Here is a 19,658-nt window from a genome sequence, read left to right as displayed (position 1 = left end):
TACCCCTGCCGTCATTGCTGCTGCCCACTACAGTAACTACTGATGCTGCCCTTTTCCCCCTGCCGTCACTGCTGCTGCAGCCCACTACCCCTGCCATCATTGCTGCTGCCGCCCCACTGCTGCCCACTACCCCTGCCGTCATTGCTGATGCCCACTACCCCTGCCGTCATTGCTGCTGCTGCCCACTGCCGCTCACTGCCCCTGCCATCATTGCTGCTGCTGCCCACTACCGCTCACTGCCCCTGCCATCATTGCTGCTGCTGCCCACTGCCGCTCACTGCCCCTGCCATCATTGCTGCTGCTGCTGCCCACTGCCGCTCACTGCCCCTGCCATCATTGCTGCTGCTGCCCACTGTCCCTGCCTTCACTACTGCCCGTCATCACTGCTGCCTACTGCCATTGCTGCCCTCTACCCCTGCCTTCACTGCTGCTGCTGCCCCCTGCCAGCTTCCTCTCTCACTCAGCATGTAATAATCATATATCGTCCGTGGGCACGCCCTGCATTCCGTGGCAGGTGGTGGTGGTAACTAGCGCTACCTATTACACTGCAAGTTTTTCCCCACCCTGAATATTTGTCTTAAAGCCATAGTCCGGTTCCAGAATAAAAGATGGCCTACTCTGCCCGTGATGGGAAGCTTTACCATCTTCCACCATTCTTCCTGCATAAGTTCCATGCTGCATTCAAGATCTCTGCTTGCTGTCACTCAATAGGACCCTCATGGCACGGGTCCTGCTGATGTGAGGACACTCGGGTGCACAGCTCCTCACAGTTATCAGAGATAAACAATAAAGGTTCCTCTTGAGTAACAGCAATCAGAGATCTTGAAAACTGTGAGGAACTGATGCAGAAGGTATACCGGGAAGAGGTAGACGGGCTGAGCACACCCCGAAGGAGTGGTTTACAGAAGGGGAAAGTGAAAGGGAATTGCTGGAAACTCCTGCAGCCGTCTCCTGTGTGACCGGACGCTGTGGGGCTCCATCGCACGGACGCCGAGGTAGGAGAATATTATTTCAGTTCCATCATACAATGTAAGGCCTCCGATATACGGTCCGTGAGCGGCGTGGATCCCACAGCATCATGGATAACAATGATCACATGAGTGCGGGGCGGCCCGCCGTGCACAGCATCATTGCTCCGGTGGCACGATCCATGCCGCTCACGGACCGTATATCGTGGAGGGCATACGACCGTGGGCAAGAGGCCTAACAGCCGGTACAGGCCGCGCCCCGATGCTCTGGTGGCCTCTGACTCCCCCCCGGTGGTTCTCCAGGACCACAATCCTTAGGATAGCACTCAAGCACTTCCTTTCTTCACCACACAGAGGCGCTGTCGGCTGGTGACTCGCCAGACCTAGCTCAGGGGACTGACTGTACGGCAGCCCCATGTCACGATCTCCACCCCGCCACCTCCTCGGCTCCACAGACACTGAGCATCAGGACTATAAGGAACAGTCCTCCAAGAACAGCTGAGCAGTGCTACTCCTGGCGCTGCAGCCAATCTGTTCACAAGGCACAGCGCCATACACGTGGTAGTGGTAGGGCCTGGTACTGCAGCTCAGTCCCATTAAAGGGGTTGTCCGAGTTATGAAAAAAAATATATAGCACTGAAAATCTGATGGGCAGCGATATATAACTGAGCTAAGCAAGTTTTATGCAAAAAAAAAAAAGAAGATATATATTTCCTCATTTCCCTGGTTCTCTTCTGGCCCTTTGTTTACATGCAATAAAAACAATCTCTGCCTGTTATATGTGTAGGACTACAAGTCCCAGCTGTATAATGACACTGCTAAGGGAGCGGATACAAGAGCTGCCCTGAGTGACATGTCTGCCTGCTGGGAGACTCTGCAGCATGTTATATGTGTAGGACTACAAGTCCCAGCTGTATAATGACACTGCTAAGGGAGCGGATACAAGAGCTGCCCTGAGTGACATGTCTGCCTGCTGGGAGACTCTGCAGCATGTTGTATGTGTAGGACTACAAGTCCCAGCTGTATAATGACACTGCTAAGGGAGTGGATACAAGAGATGTCCTGAGTGACATGTCTGCCTGCTGGGAGACTCTGCAGCATGTTGTATGTGTAGGACTACAAGTCCCATCTGTATAATGACACTGCTAAGGGAGTGGATACAAGAGATGTCCTGAGTGACATGTCTGCCTGCTGGGAGACTCTGCAGCATGTTGTCTGTGTAGGACTACAAGTCCCAGCTGTATAATGACACTGCTAAGGGAGTGGATACAAGAGCTGCCCTGAGTGACATGTCTGCCTGCTGGGAGACTCTGCAGCATGTTGTATGTGTAGGACTACAAGTCCCAGCTGTATAATGACACTGCTAAGGGAGTGGATACAAGAGCTGCCCTGAGTGACATGTCCGCCTGCTGGGAGACTCTGCAGCATGTTGTATGTGTAGGACTACAAGTCCCAGCTGTATAATGACACTGATAAGGGAGTGGATACAAGAGCTGCCCTGAGTGACATGTCCGCCTGCTGGGAGACTCTGCAGCATGTTGTATGTGTAGAACTACAAGTCCCAGCTGTATAATGACACTGCTAAGGGAGTGGATACAAGAGCTGCCCTGAGTGACATGTCCGCCTGCTGGGAGACTCTGCAGCATGTTGTATGTGTAGGACTACAAGTCCCAGCTGTATAATGACACTGCTAAGGGAGTGGATACAAGTGCTGCCCTGAGTGACATGTCTGCCTGCTGGGAGACTCTGCAGCATGTTGTATGTGTAGGACTACAAGTCCCAGCTGTATAATGACACTGCTAAGGGAGTGGATACAAGTGCTGCCCTGAGTGACATGTCTGCCTGCTGGGAGACTCTGCAGCATGTTGTATGTGTAGGACTACAAGTCCCAGCTGTATAATGACACTGCTAAGGGAGTGGATACAAGTCCTGCCCTGAGTGACATGTCTGCCTGCTGGGAGACTCTGCAGCATGTTGTATGTGTAGGACTACAAGTCCCAGCTGTATAATGACACTGCTAAGGGAGTGGATACAAGTGCTGCCCTGAGTGACATGTCTGCCTGCTGGGAGACTCTGCAGCATGTTGTATGTGTAGGACTACAAGTCCCAGCTGTATAATGACACTGCTAAGGGAGTGGATACAAGAGCTGCCCTGAGTGACATGTCTGCCTGCTGGGAGACTCTGCAGCATGTTGTGTGTGTAGGACTACAAGTCCCAGCTGTATAATGACACTGCTAAGGGAGTGGATACAAGTGCTGCCCTGAGTGACATGTCCGCCTGCTGGGAGACTCTGCAGCATGTTGTATGTGTAGGACTACAAGTCCCAGCTGTATAATGACACTGCTAAGGGAGCGGATACAAGAGCTGCCCTGAGTGACATGTCTGCCTGCTGGGAGACTCTGCAGCATGTTGTATGTGTAGGACTACAAGTCCCAGCTGTATAATGACACTGCTAAGGGAGTGGATACAAGTGCTGCCCTGAGTGACATGTCCGCCTGCTGGGAGACTCTGCAGCATGTTGTATGTGTAGGACTACAAGTCCCAGCTGTATAATGACACTGCTAAGGGAGTGGATACAAGAGCTGCCCTGAGTGACATGTCTGCCTGCTGGGAGACTCTGCAGCATGTTGTCTGTGTAGGACTACAAGTCCCAGCTGTATAATGACACTGCTAAGGGAGTGGATACAAGAGCTGCCCTGAGTGACATGTCTGCCTGCTGGGAGACTCTGCAGCATGTTGTCTGTGTAGGACTACAAGTCCCAGCTGTATAATGACACTGCTAAGGGAGCGGATACAAGAGCTGCCCTGAGTGACATGTCCGCCTGCTGGGAGACTCTGCAGCATGTTGTCTGTGTAGGACTACAAGTCCCAGCTGTATAATGACACTGCTAAGGGAGCGGATACAAGAGCTGCCCTGAGTGACATGTCTGCCTGCTGGGAGACTCTGCAGCATGTTGTCTGTGTAGGACTACAAGTCCCAGCTGTATAATGACACTGCTAAGGGAGCGGATACAAGAGCTGCCCTGAGTGACATGTCTGCCTGCTGGGAGACTCTGCAGCATGTTGTATGTGTAGGACTACAAGTCCCAGCTGTATAATGACACTGCTAAGGGAGTGGATACAAGAGCTGCCCTGAGTGACATGTCTGCCTGCTGGGAGACTCTGCAGCATGTTGTATGTGTAGGACTACAAGTCCCAGCTGTATAATGACACTGCTAAGGGAGTGGATACAAGAGCTGCCCTGAGTGACATGTCTGCCTGCTGGGAGACTCTGCAGCATGTTGTATGTGTAGGACTACAAGTCCCAGCTGTATAATGACACTGCTAAGGGAGCGGATACAAGAGCTGCCCTGAGTGACATGTCTGCCTGCTGGGAGACTCTGCAGCATGTTGTATGTGTAGAACTACAAGTCCCAGCTGTATAATGACACTGCTAATACACACAGGATCTTCCCCCCCTACCTTCTTGTGCAATGCTCTCTCTAGTCTGTCAGCTCCTGTGCCCAGAATTGTCACTGCTGCAGCTAGCCAGTATGTGCAGTTGAAGGGGTTAAAAATCTTGAGAGATGAGAGAGAGAGAGAGAGATGTGAGAGAGAGAGATGTGAGAGATGAGAGAGAGATGAGAGAGATGAGAGAGATGAGAGAGATGAGAGAGATGAGAGAGATGAGAGAGATGAGAGAGATGAGAGAGAGAGATGAGAGATGAGAGAGAGATGAGAGAGAGAGAGATGAGAGAGATGAGAGAGAGATGAGAGAGAGATGAGAGAGAGATGAGAGAGAGATGAGAGAGAGATGAGAGAGAGATGAGAGAGAGATGAGAGAGAGATGAGAGAGAGATGAGAGAGAGATGAGAGAGAGATGAGAGAGAGATGAGAGAGAGATGAGAGAGAGATGAGAGAGAGATGAGAGAGAGATGAGAGAGAGATAGAGATAGAGAAAAGACGGCAGTGAAGGGGGTGTGGCCAGCACAGTGAGGACCACTATCAGAGCAGGGAGAGAAGCTGACATCACAGGTCATGTGACCCTCAGTGAAATCTGAGAAACAAGGCACTGCAGATAAAGGTTGTTAGGCTACTTTCACACCAGCGTTGTTTGAATCCGGTGTTCAATTCCGACACCGGAACTGCCCGCCGGATCCGGAGAAAACGTGTGAAAACTGATTACATTTGAATCCTGATCAGGATTTTGATCACAATGAAAAAATGCATTGGAAAAAACGGACCCGCCATTTATGGACTTTAACTTTTTTTTCACATTTTTCGGGTTTAACATGCAAAAGCCGGATCCGTTTTGACGGAACACACAGCGCCGGATACGGCGTTAATGCAAGTCAATTGGAAAAAGGCCGGATCTGGCGTTCAGTCAAAGTGTTCCGGATTTTTGGCCGGAAGTAAAAATTAGAGATGAGCGAACTTCTGTTTTAAGTTCGGCGTCTAAAGTTCGGCTTCCGTTAGCGGAGGATCCCGATATGGATTCCGAATTCCGTTGTGGTCCGTGGTAGCGGAATCAATAATGGTCATTATTGATTCCGCTACCACGGACCACAACGGAATTCGGAATCCATATCGGGATCCTCCGCTAACGGAAGCCGAACTTTAGACGCCGAACTTAAAACAGAAGTTCGCTCATCTCTAGTAAAAATACAACATGCTACGGTTTTCTGAAACGCCTGATCAGTCAAAAAGACTGAACTGAAGACGTCCTGATGCATCCTGATCGGATCACTCTCCATTCAGAATGCATGGGGATATGCCGGATCAGTTCTTCTCCGGTATTGAGCCCCTAGGACGGAACTCAGCGCCGGAAAAGAAAAACGCAAGTGTGAAAGTAGCCTTATCTGGAAAGCTGTTACATTTGCTTAGTTAGGAACATAGAAAGAACAAAAAAATAACTCGGACAACCCCTTTAAATGGAATCTGTCAGCAGACGGCAGTTAGGCGCCAAGCTGCTGACAGACCCAATCTCTCGGACGTCCGGACTTGCGGGTCTCATCACATTCATTTGTTTGTGGGTCCGATTGGCGCCGTTGGTATGTATGGTGCAGCGGACCCAGCAGAAGGTTGTGGAGCCCTTATAAAATGGAGGATGCAGATAGAAGCAGAGAGGACTAGACGGATGGAGTGTGACCCCGATCAGAACCACCCAGAGAATAAGCCCGCTATTTATACAGCGGCGGGAAGAAAACCCCCCCCAAAACTAAATTCTCAGCAGCAGGAGGGGAGAGCGCCCGCTCTGAAGGAGGCCAGAGGTTACACTCGGATTTATCCGGAGTCTCACATATCGAGGTCAGGGGTCAGCAACCAGAGGAACTCCAGCAAACTACAACTCCCAGCATGCTCTGTTTATTCCTGTAGGAAGTCCAAAAGCAGCCTAACAAGTATGCACCACGGCATAGGTACTAGGTGGGTCCCGGTGACAGCGCGGCATAGGTGCTAGGTGGGTACAGCGCTGTATAGGTGCTAGGTGGGTACAGCGCTGTATAGGTACTAGGTGGGTACAGCGCTGTATAGGTACTAGGTGGGTACAGCGCTGTATAGGTACTAGGTGGGTACAGCGCTGTATAGGTACTAGGTGGGTCCCGGTGCTAGGTGGGTACAGCGCTGCATAGGTGCTAGGTGGGTACAGCGCTGCATAGGTGCTAGGTGGGTACAGCGCTGCATAGGTGCTAGGAGGGTACAGCGCTGTATAGGTACTAGGTGGGTACAGCGCTGCATAGGTGCTAGGTGGGTCCCGGTTACAGCGCTGTATAGGTACTAGGTGGGTACAGCGCTGCATAGGTGCTAGGAGGGTACAGCGCTGTATAGGTGCTAGGAGGGTACAGCGCTGCATAGGTGCTAGGTGGGTACAGCGCGGCATAGGTGCTAGGTGGGTACAGCGCTGCATAGGTGCTAGGAGGGTACAGCGCTGTATAGGTACTAGGTGGGTACAGCGCTGTATAGGTACTAGGTGGGTACAGCGCTGTATAGGTACTAGGTGGGTCCCGGTGACAGCGCGGCATAGGTGCTAGGTGGGTACAGCGCTGTATAGGTACTAGGTGGGTACAGCGCTGTATAGGTACTAGGTGGGTACAGCGCTGTATAGGTACTAGGTGGGTACAGCGCTGTATAGGTACTAGGTGGGTACAGCGCTGTATAGGTACTAGGTGGGTCCCGGTGCTAGGTGGGTACAGCGCTGCATAGGTGCTAGGTGGGTACAGCGCTGCATAGGTGCTAGGTGGGTACAGCGCTGCATAGGTGCTAGGAGGGTACAGCGCTGTATAGGTACTAGGTGGGTACAGCGCTGCATAGGTGCTAGGTGGGTCCCGGTTACAGCGCTGTATAGGTACTAGGTGGGTACAGCGCTGCATAGGTGCTAGGAGGGTACAGCGCTGTATAGGTGCTAGGAGGGTACAGCGCTGCATGGGTGCTAGGTGGGTACAGCGCGGCATAGGTGCTAGGTGGGTACAGCGCTGTATAGGTACTAGGTGGGTACAGCGCTGTATAGGTACTAGGTGGGTACAGCGCTGTATAGGTACTAGGTGGGTACAGCGCTGTATAGGTACTAGGTGGGTCCCGGTGCTAGGTGGGTACAGCGCTGCATAGGTGCTAGGTGGGTACAGCGCTGCATAGGTGCTAGGTGGGTACAGCGCTGCATAGGTGCTAGGAGGGTACAGCGCTGTATAGGTGCTAGGAGGGTACAGCGCTGCATAGGTGCTAGGTGGGTACAGCGCGGCATAGGTGCTAGGTGGGTACAGCGCTGTATAGGTACTAGGTGGGTACAGCGCTGCATAGGTGCTAGGAGGGTACAGCGCTGTATAGGTACTAGGTGGGTACAGCGCTGTATAGGTACTAGGTGGGTACAGCGCTGTATAGGTACTAGGTGGGTCCCGGTGACAGCGCGGCATAGGTGCTAGGTGGGTACAGCGCTGTATAGGTACTAGGTGGGTACAGCGCTGTATAGGTACTAGGTGGGTCCCGGTGACAGCGCTGTATAGGTACTAGGTGGGTCCCGGTTACAGCGCTGTATAGGTACTAGGTGGGTACAGCGCTGCATAGGTGCTAGGAGGGTACAGCGCTGCATAGGTGCTAGGAGGGTACAGCGCTGCATAGGTACTAGGAGGGTACAGCGCTGTATAGGTACTAGGTGGGTACAGCGCTGCATAGGTGCTAGGAGGGTACAGCGCTGTATAGGTACTAGGTGGGTACAGCGCTGCATAGGTGCTAGGTGGGTACAGCGCTGTATAGGTACTAGGTGGGTACAGCGCTGCATAGGTGCTAGGTGGGTACAGCGCTGTATAGGTACTAGGTGGGTACAGCGCTGCATAGGTGCTAGGTGGGTACAGCGCTGTATAGGTACTAGGTGGGTACAGCGCTGTATAGGTACTAGGTGGGTCCCGGTGACAGCGCTGCATAGGTGCTAGGTGGGTCCCGGTTACAGCGCTGCATAGGTGCTAGGAGGGTACAGCGCTGTATAGGTACTAGGTGGGTACAGCGCTGCATAGGTGCTAGGAGGGTACAGCGCTGTATAGGTACTAGGTGGGTACAGCGCTGTATAGGTGCTAGGAGGGTACAGCGCTGTATAGGTACTAGGTGGGTCCCGGTGACAGCGCTGCATAGGTGCTAGGAGGGTACAGCGCTGTATAGGTACTAGGTGGGTCCCGGTGACAGCGCTGCATAGGTGCTAGGTGGGTACAGCGCTGCATAGGTGCTAGGTGGGTCCCGGTTACAGCGCTGCATAGGTGCTAGGAGGGTACAGTGCTGTATAGGTGCTAGGAGGGTACAGCGCTGCATAGGTGCTAGGTGGGTACAGCGCGGCATAGGTGCTAGGTGGGTACAGCGCGGCATAGGTACTAGGTGGGTACAGCGCTGCATAGGTGCTAGGAGGGTACAGCGCTGTATAGGTACTAGGTGGGTACAGCGCTGTATAGGTACTAGGTGGGTACAGCGCTGCATAGGTGCTAGGAGGGTACAGCGCTGCATAGGTGCTAGGAGGGTACAGCGCTGCATAGGTACTAGGAGGGTACAGCGCTGTATAGGTACTAGGTGGGTACAGCGCTGCATAGGTGCTAGGTGGGTACAGCGCTGTATAGGTACTAGGTGGGTACAGCGCTGTATAGGTACTAGGTGGGTCCCGGTGACAGCGCTGCATAGGTGCTAGGTGGGTCCCGGTTACAGCGCTGCATAGGTGCTAGGTGGGTACAGCGCTGTATAGGTACTAGGAGGGTACAGCGCTGCATAGGTGCTAGGAGGGTACAGCGCTGTATAGGTACTAGGTGGGTACAGCGCTGCATAGATGCTAGGAGGGTACAGCGCTGCATAGGTGCTAGGAGGGTACAGCGCTGTATAGGTACTAGGTGGGTACAGCGCTGCATAGATGCTAGGAGGGTACAGCGCTGTATAGGTACTAGGTGGGTACAGCGCTGCATAGGTGCTAGGAGGGTACAGCGCGGCATAGGTGCTAGGTGGGTACAGCGCTGTATAGGTACTAGGTGGGTACAGCGCTGCATAGGTGCTAGGAGGGTACAGCGCTGTATAGGTGCTAGGTGGGTCCCGGTTACAGCGCTGCATAGGTGCTAGGAGGGTACAGTGCTGTATAGGTGCTAGGAGGGTACAGCGCTGCATAGGTGCTAGGTGGGTACAGCGCGGCATAGGTGCTAGGTGGGTACAGCGCTGTATAGGTACTAGGTGGGTACAGCGCTGCATAGGTGCTAGGTGGGTACAGCGCTGTATAGGTACTAGGTGGGTCCCGGTGACAGCGCTGCATAGGTGCTAGGAGGGTACAGCGCTGTATAGGTACTAGGTGGGTACAGCGCTGCATAGGTGCTAGGAGGGTACAGCGCTGTATAGGTACTAGGTGGGTACAGCGCTGCATAGGTGCTAGGTGGGTCCCGGTTACAGCGCTGCATAGGTGCTAGGAGGGTACAGTGCTGTATAGGTGCTAGGAGGGTACAGCGCTGCATAGGTGCTAGGTGGGTACAGGGCGGCATAGGTGCTAGGTGGGTACAGCGCGGCATAGGTGCTAGGTGGGTACAGCGCTGTATAGGTGCTAGGAGGGTACAGTGCTGTATAGGTGCTAGGAGGGTACAGCGCTGCATAGGTGCTAGGTGGGTACAGGGCGGCATAGGTGCTAGGTGGGTACAGCGCGGCATAGGTGCTAGGTGGGTACAGCGCTGCATAGGTACTAGGTGGGTACAGCGCGGCATAGGTACTAGGTGGGTACAGCGCTGTATAGGTACTAGGTGGGTCCCGGTGACAGCGCTGCATAGGTGCTAGGTGGGTACAGCGCTGCATAGGTGCTAGGTGGGTACAGCGCTGTATAGGTACTAGGTGGGTACAGCGCTGTATAGGTGCTAGGAGGGTACAGCGCTGTATAGGTGCTAGGAGGGTACAGCGCTGTATAGGTACTAGGCGGGTCCCGGTGACAGCGCTGTATAGGTACTAGGCGGGTCCCGGTGACAGCGCTGCATAGGTGCTAGGCGGGTACAGTGCTGCATAGGTACTAGGAGGGTCCCGGTGACAGCGCTGTATAGGTACTAGGAAGGTACAGCGCTGTATAGGTACTAGGAGGGTACAGCGCTGTATAGGTACTAGGAGGGTACAGCGCTGTATAGGTACTAGGAGGGTACAGCGCTGTATAGGTACTAGGAGGGTACAGCGCTGTATAGGTACTAGGTGGGTCCCGGTGACAGCGCTGTATAGGTACTAGGTGGGTACAGCGCTGTATAGGTACTAGGAGGGTACAGCGCTGTATAGGTACTAGGAGGGTACAGCGCTGTATAGGTACTAGGTGGGTACAGCGCTGTATAGGTACTAGGTGGGTCCCGGTGACAGCGCTGTATAGGTACTAGGTGGGTACAGCGCTGTATAGGTACTAGGAGGGTACAGCGCTGTATAGGTACTAGGTGGGTACAGCGCTGTATAGGTACTAGGTGGGTACAGCGCTGTATAGGTACTAGGAGGGTACAGCGCTGTATAGGTACTAGGAGGGTACAGCGCTGTATAGGTATTAGGAGGGTACAGCGCTGTATAGGTACTAGGAGGGTACAGCGCTGTATAGGTACTAGGAGGGTCCCGGTGACAGCGCTGTATAGGTACTAGGAGGGTCCCGGTGACAGCGCTGTATAGGTACTAGGAGGGTCCCGGTGACAGCGCTGTATAGATACTAGGAGGGTCCCGGTGACAGCGCTGTATAGATACTAGGAGGGTCCCGGTGACAGCGCTGTATAGATACTAGGAGGGTCCCGGTGACAGCGCTGTATAGGTACTAGGTGGGTACAGCGCTGTATAGGTACTAGGAGGGTACAGCGCTGTATAGGTACTAGGTGGGTACAGCGCTGTATAGGTACTAGGTGGGTCCCGGTGACAGCGCTGTATAGGTACTAGGTGGGTCCCGGTGACAGCGCTGTATAGGTACTAGGTGGGTCCCGGTGACAGCGCTGTATAGGTACTAGGTGGGTCCCGGTGACAGCGCTGTATAGGTACTAGGTGGGTCCCGGTGACAGCGCTGTATAGGTACTAGGTGGGTACAGCGCTGTGTATCCGTGTACGCATTCCTCCTCGGCTGCACCGAGCGCTGTAGGGGCCGGAGCATCGCTCCTCCTGCCTGCACCAGCACAGCTTTGCTATAACATTGCACATCGATGCCAGGCTTTTCAGCAGGGTGAGCGGGCACAGGGAAGAGCTGACATAGCACGTCGCTTCTCCTGCCTGCGCCCGCTCTGCTACAGCCTGGCATAAAAGTTAATTTTAGAAGTTAGGTTAGTTTTTATATAAAACCGTAATAGCACTGTCGCCGCTGCCATGTCCTGAGGTCTCCACCAGTGCTGCAGGCATATACCAGTATTGCTAACTGGTACAGAAGTATGTGGCACGCCGCGCCAACTATCCAACATACTTTTCTACTATTCTCAAAAGTAGTAGAAAATGGCGGCTCACAAACAGCTGGCACTAACACTTCCGCCACTGGCCCCCTATGGGCCCCTACCAGGGCTGTCCGATGCCTGGGGGCTGCAGTGAGTACAGATGATGTGTACGGGGTAAAAGCCCCCCGGCCGGTGCCGCTTCTCCTGTCTGGATGTTCCCTGATGAAGGCAAACGTAAAGCTTTTTCCAAAACGTGTTAGGTAGTTTTTTGGTTGCCAGAGGCTTCTGTACCTCAGTGATGTCACTGAACGCTGGGTCCAGACAGGAGAAGCAGTACCGGCGGGGGGGCTTCCATCCCGTATACATCATCTGTACGTACACCAGCAGCCCCCAGGACAGGCATCGGACAGCCCTGATAGGGGCCCATAGGGGAACATGGCTAATGCATCTGCTTTTGTGGCTCCATTTCTGAGAAAAACAAACGTATTTTATGCAAATGAGCCTCTAGGAGCAACGGGGGCGTTGTCGTTACACCAAGAGACTCCAGGTGTGATGGCGTCCTAAAGTGGAGAGGGCCCGGCAGTTGCAGAGAGAACAGAGCCCCTAGGTGTAATGGCAACGCCCCCATTGCTCCTAGAGGTTCATTTGCATACATATGAACATGTGATCAACACAGATGCCTTCAGCTGCCGAGCGCCCATGTAATAGGTACAAAACTGCTGACAGATGCCCTTTAATAGCGGGTAACTGGGAGACCTGATTTTCTAACTGAAATATCAGTTTTCTTATAAAAATCCTAAATCTGGAAAGTTTTCTCAAAACACCCTTATGGCATCGCTGACCTTCCTGCATCTGCGGGGTCTGCTGATGGGGATTCTGGTGATTTATTGAATGTTTGATGTTTCAGGTTCAATGACGTCATCCAAAGCGACACCATGCTTAAGGCGGTGACCGGACTGGAATTATTCACTGCAGTAACACAACGGGTTAAATCACCAGGTGAGGACCACAGTCTTTCCTAGATTCATGACCGAACCCTCAGGGGTAGTAGGAACAGCGGGGCATTGGGGTGTCAAGGTGACCATACGCTGGGGATTGACCATAGACGGGTGTCCGTGACAGATCCCCACAGCAGATCCGCATCCCACGAGTGGAGGCTCAGGTCCGGCCGCCACGGATCGATTGGTGACTTTTTTTTGTTTGTTTTAACTTATGGCATTGTTGTGGAAGACGACCAGCAACCTTCAGCACTCCAGCTGTTTTCAAACTACAACTCCCAGCATGCACAACTCATAGAAGTGAAAGGAGGATTCTGGGAAATGTAGTTTCAGAACAGCTGGAGTGCCGGAGGTTGCTAAACCCTGGTGTATGACAAGTCACCCAGAAAATGGCCATCTGAAATTTCTGTGTATGACCAGCTAAGTGTTGTCAAGCATTAAGACAGGCATGGCCAACCTGAGGCTCTCCAGCTGTTGTAAAACTACAACTCCCACCATGCCCTGCTGTAGGCTGATAGCTGTAGGTAGCCTGGGCATGCTGGGAGTTGTAGTTTTGCAACAGCTGGACAGCCTCAGGTTGGCCATCGCTGCATTAAGAGAATCCATCATGTAACTGGGATCTGTTCTGTCTTCACAGGAAACGCATTTCAGCATCTCTTGAAGGAATTAGATCTACAAAAGTATGTGAATTCAAAGCTAACACTAAACGAGGTCTTAGAACTAGGACTGGATCATGTCCATCAGGACCAAGCACTGGAAACAGGACTGGATCATGTCCATCAGGACCAAGCACTGGAAACAGGACTGGATCATGTCCATCAGGACCAAGCACGGGAAACAGGACTGGATCATGTCCATCAGGACCAAGCACGGGAAACAGGACTGGATCATGTCCATCAGGACCAAGCACGGGAAACAGGACTGGATCATGTCCATCAGGACCAAGCACAGGAAACAGGACTGGATCATGTCCATCAGGACCAAGCACAGGAAACAGGACTGGATCATGTCCATCATGATCAACCGCAGGCCAAAGAGGAGATCCCTTGGATTTACTTAAAGAAACTGATGGCCTTAAACTCCACTGCAAGGGAGATGGTCAGTGACATCCACCCGCTAGATGTCCTCTGCGTCCTCCTGCAATGTGCCGACAGCTTTCTACAGCAAGAGATTGTAACCAAAATGTCCATGTGCCAATTTGCTGTCCCTCTGCTGCTTCCTCCCACCATCGGCCCAAACAACACCCTCATGCTATGGGCTATGAGAGGTATTGTGAAGCGATGGAAAACTCACGTAAAAAAAAGCAGCAAAAAATTCATAGAAGAAAATATAGTATATATTCCCATGCCAGTCTTCTCGTTTGTCAGATTGGGGAAAGTGAAATTATCCAAATCTCTGCTCTTAAACAACCTCCTCAGCTCACGAGCTCAAAACCACGACTTCTTCATACACGAGAATTTGGAGGGAGGAAACGTGGAGAAAAAAGTGTCTGAAGGCCTCGTAGAAATGTCCTGGTACTTTCCTTGTGGGAAATCTGACGTCTTCCCAGAACCTGTTGCAGTGACCAATCTACGTGGAGACCTGGGGTCCAACTGGGAACAGTTCACATTTCTGACTCGAATCTCATCGGCTGTGTTCATATTTGTCGACAGGGTTCCTACAGAGGCAGAAACCAGGCGATTACCAACCGGCACTAACTATTATTACGTTGTCACTCAGTTTGAAGAGTCACATAAGACAAAATGGGACAACTTCATGTCGATGTTCAGGATTGATCAGGGCAATGTTATAATAAAAGGACAGAAGAACAAACCTAAGTCAAATAGTGCAAGTGATGAGAAAGACCATGATGTCCTTGAGTACCAAACAGATCACAATTAAAAACATGGCATATAAAATCTCTGGTCTTCCCATCTGTGTAGATGAGCAATCGGAAGAATGCAGTCGGGCGAGAAGATATGCTGAAGAGCTAACACAAGACATTGCAGTGGTAGAGAAGTATAAAGAAAAGGCAATGGCCTTACAGGGGAAGCTCTGGAAACAACTGTCCGCAACAGAGAAGGAGCTCTGCCGAATGAGCAGACAGGGGGAGCGGAGCATGCAGGACTACCAGTCAGAACTGACGGACAAACAGGCCTCCATTCGTCAGCAGCAAAGTGAGACCACAATGCATAAGAGCATAGAGCGCTTTATTGCAGCAACCACTGGCCTTCCACCGCCAGAAAGACGCTATTTTCTTAAATGGCTTCAGGAGGAACTCAGTTCACTTGCTAGAAGAGATATCTCGGCGTTGCAGGTGAAATACAATGAAACATGTCTCAAGATAAATGATCTAGAACTAAAGAATCAACCACTAGAAAGATGTAGAACAGAACTGAAGCAGCTGGATGAGAAGATTTCGGATAGCTCTTTGGGACTTGAACACTTCCTGCGGGAGATGGGGCAGATCTATGAGGCTGAACGGGCTATGCAGAATCGAGGACCGATGAACATGAATCGGAGAAGTGCTGACAGCTTTCCAGGCACAGCTGCCGATCTCCTGCTGGATGGGTTCCCACTGGAGCTGATTGATGGAGATGTCTCCAACATTCCCATACAGTGGATAACGGATGTCCTGACCGAGCTTGATAGGAAGACCGACGGACGCTGTAGGATGAGAGTGATATCGGTGCTGGGAGTGCAGAGTACGGGGAAGTCCACCCTTCTGAACACCATGTTTGGTCTACAGTTCCCTGTGGCCAGTGGACGCTGCACACGAGGAGCCTTCATGACCCTTATCAAAGTGAAGGAAACCTCCCGGGAAGAACTAGGCTGTGACTTGGTCATGGTGATTGACACTGAAGGGTTAAGGGCCCCCGAGCTGTCTTCTCTGGAGGGCAGTTATGAGCACGACAATGAGTTGGCCACATTAGTGGTTGGGTTGAGTGATATCACCATAGTAAACATAGCCATGGAAAACGCAACAGAAATGCAAGATATTTTACAGATTGTGGTCCATGCTTTTCTCCGGATGAAAGAGATATGGACAAAAACACAGTTGGTTTTTTCCCCTCAGAATGTGAGTGATGTGTCCGCTCAAGAGAACAACATGAGGGATAAGAAAAAAACTCCTAGAACAGCTCAACGAAGTGACAAAAATAGCTGCAAAAATGGAAAAAAGAAGTAAAGTCTCAATGTTCAGCGACGTGATGGACTATAATCTGGAGAGAAACAACTTGTACATTTCTGGCCTGTGGCAGGGGAAGCCACCAATGGCCTCTGTGAACGTTGGTTACAGTGAACAAGTTCAAGACCTTAAAAAATATTTACTTGAATTTATGAAACGTCAAAAACGTTATCGGAATCCGTCCAGCATTCCCCAATTCTGCAAATGGATCGAAAGCTTATGGAAGGCTGTAAAGTATGAGACATTCATCTTCAGTTTCCGAAACAGCCTGGTAGCGGACGCTTACTACAGACTGTCCATGCAGTTCTCCCTGTGGGAATGGGAATTTCGCAAAAAGGTCCACAGCAAAGTTAACAGCTTACAGAACAGCATCAAAAATCTGTCAGAGGAGGCTCCAGACAGAGGAGCACATGCCGAACTCAAGAACCTGGAAAACTGCATCCATCATGAAGAAACTCAAATGATCCGGTCACTAGAAAAATATTTCGAGGATAGGCTAGAAAATCAAAATGTTCAACTTCTAGAAAGATATCGGGAAGACTTCATTAAAAGCATCCAGTCTCTGAGAAGGGAACTGGAAAATAACGCTCAAGTCAAGTACAGGGAAGCGGTTGCTATACAGAGAGAGACATTAGCCATTCAGAATATCCAGAATAGATATCAAGAGTTAATAGAAGAAAAGATCACCAAACTTCTAGAACGCTGCAGAAAGGAAAACTACAGGTTGGGTAATAATGATTTAATGAAGGAATTCAATACCATGTGGACCGAGACTCTTGAAGACCAACAGATCAGTCATGTGAACAAGCGTAACGTCCGACAGTCCATGTTTTATCAACTGAAACGAGACATGGGCATGAAAGGACCTCTGGTCAACGAGAGGCTTACATCAGAATGTACGTTACGAAGCTCCTCGCTGATCGATCACTATTTAACAGAGGAGATAACTAACGAGGAGGACCACAAGCTGAAGACAATGGTGACCTCGCTAGACCAGCGCTGTGAAGAAGAATATGTAGACAGAGTCGTTAACACAGGTGGAGATTATGTCGATGTTTTCTGCTATGAATTACTTAACATGATCAACGAACAACTTGGGGCCAAAACAGGCAACGTGGCGGACTATTCTGTAGAGTTTGAGTTGGAGATCAAGATTTTCATTTTACATAAAGCGTCTCAGAAGTTTCAGGACATGCACGAGAGATTCAACCACAACAACCACCCAAGGGCCATTCTAGAGCGCCTCAAACCTCAGTATCTGTCAATATTCGCCAACTCATTCCAAGAAAAGGATGAATGTCAGAGCCGAGCCAAACGCTTCACCCAGCTCTGCCTGAAACCGGCCATATTCAACTATATATTCCAGAATCTCGGAGATAAAATTATGGACGATGTTCTTCTTGGTCCCAATAATCAGACTTTTAGAAACAGAAGTTTTTTTCAAAACACTCTGCTAGAAGGTCTACTGTCCGACATGTCATTCCAGGAATACGTCAAGTACATAAGCTCCTATGAGGTATACGCCAAAGACTGGACGTTAAAATATATTTCTAAAACGTACAGAAATTCCCCAGTTCTAGAGTCTTTACAAGAACAGGTTCTCGCTGATATCATCTCAAGAATCAAAGACATTCTCAACAATGAAGAATGCCAGGAAAGTCCAAACCTCTCCAGATTTTTAAAAATATTTTGTGGGATGTTAAGAAAAGAATTGGTGCTGTCAACGGCAGAGATTAAAGTGTTGGCCTTCCACAGCCTTATGAATTCTAAGCAATTTTCTTCTGATGTTCAGGTCTTTCTCCAAGACACAGAACAAGAGGTTCGGTCAGAGATGAGGTCTATGAGTTTTGAATCTCTACTTTCCAAAATCACATTGAAGCCTCAGGATGAGCTGCTGAAGAAAGCGATTGGATGTGGACACCAGTGTCCGTTCTGTAAAGTCCCCTGTGAGGCTGGAAGTGATGCCCACGAGAACCACTTTGCATCTGTCCATAGACCTCAAGGACTGGGACAATACAATACAGGTGGTGCAAGAATGAAAAACTGGTTGCTGACATTTGTACTACGGCCGTTGTGTCCCAAAGTCAATTCAAAAATTCAGACACGGGTTGGACATTTCATCCATACAAAGACTATCGCACTTACTATCCAGACTGGGCCATCCAGCCCGACCCCAGCATCGAGTCCTCCGATTACTGGAAATACATATTCGTGAAGTTTAATATAGAATTTGCCAAAATGTACAATGCAAAACCGGCCGTTCTGCCAGCCAACTGGAAGACGATCACCAAGGAGCAGGCCTCGTCCAGCCTGAGGAGAGTGTACAACTTGAGTTAATCTTTTTTTTTTATACATTTTTATTAGTGTATTCACAAAGCCAAAAACATAACGACAATAAAAAGGATATCAATTTAAAGGGGTTGTCCGGGTTCAGAGGTGAATCTGGACATATCCCCTTCTTCACCTAGGCAGCCCCTCTCACATGAGCATTTCATGTTCAGATGCTCTCCTTCGTCCTGTGCTGAATCGCCCAGGACAAGGGCTTTTTCTGGAAATCTGGTGACGTACCAGCATCTCCATGGGCAAGCTAGGCGGAGGCTCCCACCTAGCAGTGAGCCCGGTGACGTCACCAACACTTACCCTGTAAAAGTCCACCCATCAGTGACATCACCGGCAACGCTGCTAGGCAGAAGCCTCCTCCCAGCAATGGAAATGTAAACGAAACAGCGCAGGCCAAGGAGGGGCATCGGAGCATGAAAGGCTCATCTGAGAGGGGCTGCCTGAAGGAGGGGTATAAGTCCGGGTTCAGAGATGAACCCCTTTAACTCCACCCCATACATTATGCTCAAGATCTGCCACCTCAGGAGGGCACCATAGGCCGCCCGGTCCTTAGTTTGGACCTATCTAGAGAAGCCGGGGTATAATACAGACCATATACAAGTGAACCATCCTGTGATTACTATTTAAAGGGGTTGTGTAGGAATGAGAGGGCTTTTTCAACTCCCCCTCCCCCATTCTGAGGGACCTGCAAAGGGAGGATGACTTACCTGCTTCCCGGCGCCGGCTCCCGCTCCTCTGGGCTCCAGTGATTTCAACATCCGGTCTTATCATCGCCACAGCCAATAACACGGAGCAGGGGGAGCCTGGCGATCATTCATCATGGTGTACGGGGAGCCCGGCGATCATTCATCATGGTGTACGGGGAGCCCGGCGATCATTCATCATGGTGTACGGGGAGCCTGGCACCGCCGCAGCTGTTATTGGCTGCGGAAATGTCAAACCGGATGTTGACACCACTGCAGCCCGGAGGAGCATCGCAGGCCGCGAGAAGGAGGAGCAGGGAAGCAGGTAAGTCATCCTCCCTTTGCGGGTCCCTCAGAACCCCTTAAAAGAGGAATTTTTCATGTTTTTACCAATCCGAGCCCATTGTTAAATTCCCTAATTTCCCTACGCCACAAATCCTTCCGTCCACACCTTCTCCATCTGTGACCGGGACGGACAATCATCTACAAGACTATCACGTGGACAATGTGATTCTCCAGTCTGTGAGGAGCCGCTTGTCAACCACAGAATAAAATATTCATTTCCCTTCTTTACAAATCTGAGCAATAAAATTTAGACCTTTTTGGAATTGTCTAAAATTATTCCACGGCGGAGAAGAACTACGGGGCGAGCCAAAAGTCG

At 50.8% G+C, this 19,658-nt stretch overlaps 2 protein-coding genes across 2 annotated transcripts in view; one reads left to right on the top strand and one right to left on the bottom strand.

The window, feature by feature from the left end:
* Window positions 1–19,658, bottom strand: part of MAN1A2 (mannosidase alpha class 1A member 2) — a 52,249-nt gene that overhangs the window by 27,756 nt on the left and 4,835 nt on the right. The gene's annotated exons all lie outside the window — the stretch shown is intronic.
* LOC120994321 (interferon-induced very large GTPase 1-like) lies at window positions 937–18,562 on the top strand. The gene is given in 6 exon segments (XM_040422786.1): window positions 937–995; window positions 12,718–12,809; window positions 13,446–14,613; window positions 14,615–15,905; window positions 15,907–17,986; window positions 17,989–18,562. Coding segments are annotated over 5 exon segments (4,926 nt in total). The 5' UTR covers window positions 937–995; window positions 12,718–12,745; the 3' UTR covers window positions 18,312–18,562.

This window comes from Bufo bufo, chromosome 3 (assembly GCF_905171765.1).
Source record: "Bufo bufo chromosome 3, aBufBuf1.1, whole genome shotgun sequence".
NCBI lineage: Eukaryota > Metazoa > Chordata > Amphibia > Anura > Bufonidae > Bufo > Bufo bufo.
This window is presented reverse-complemented; position numbering and strand designations above follow the sequence as displayed.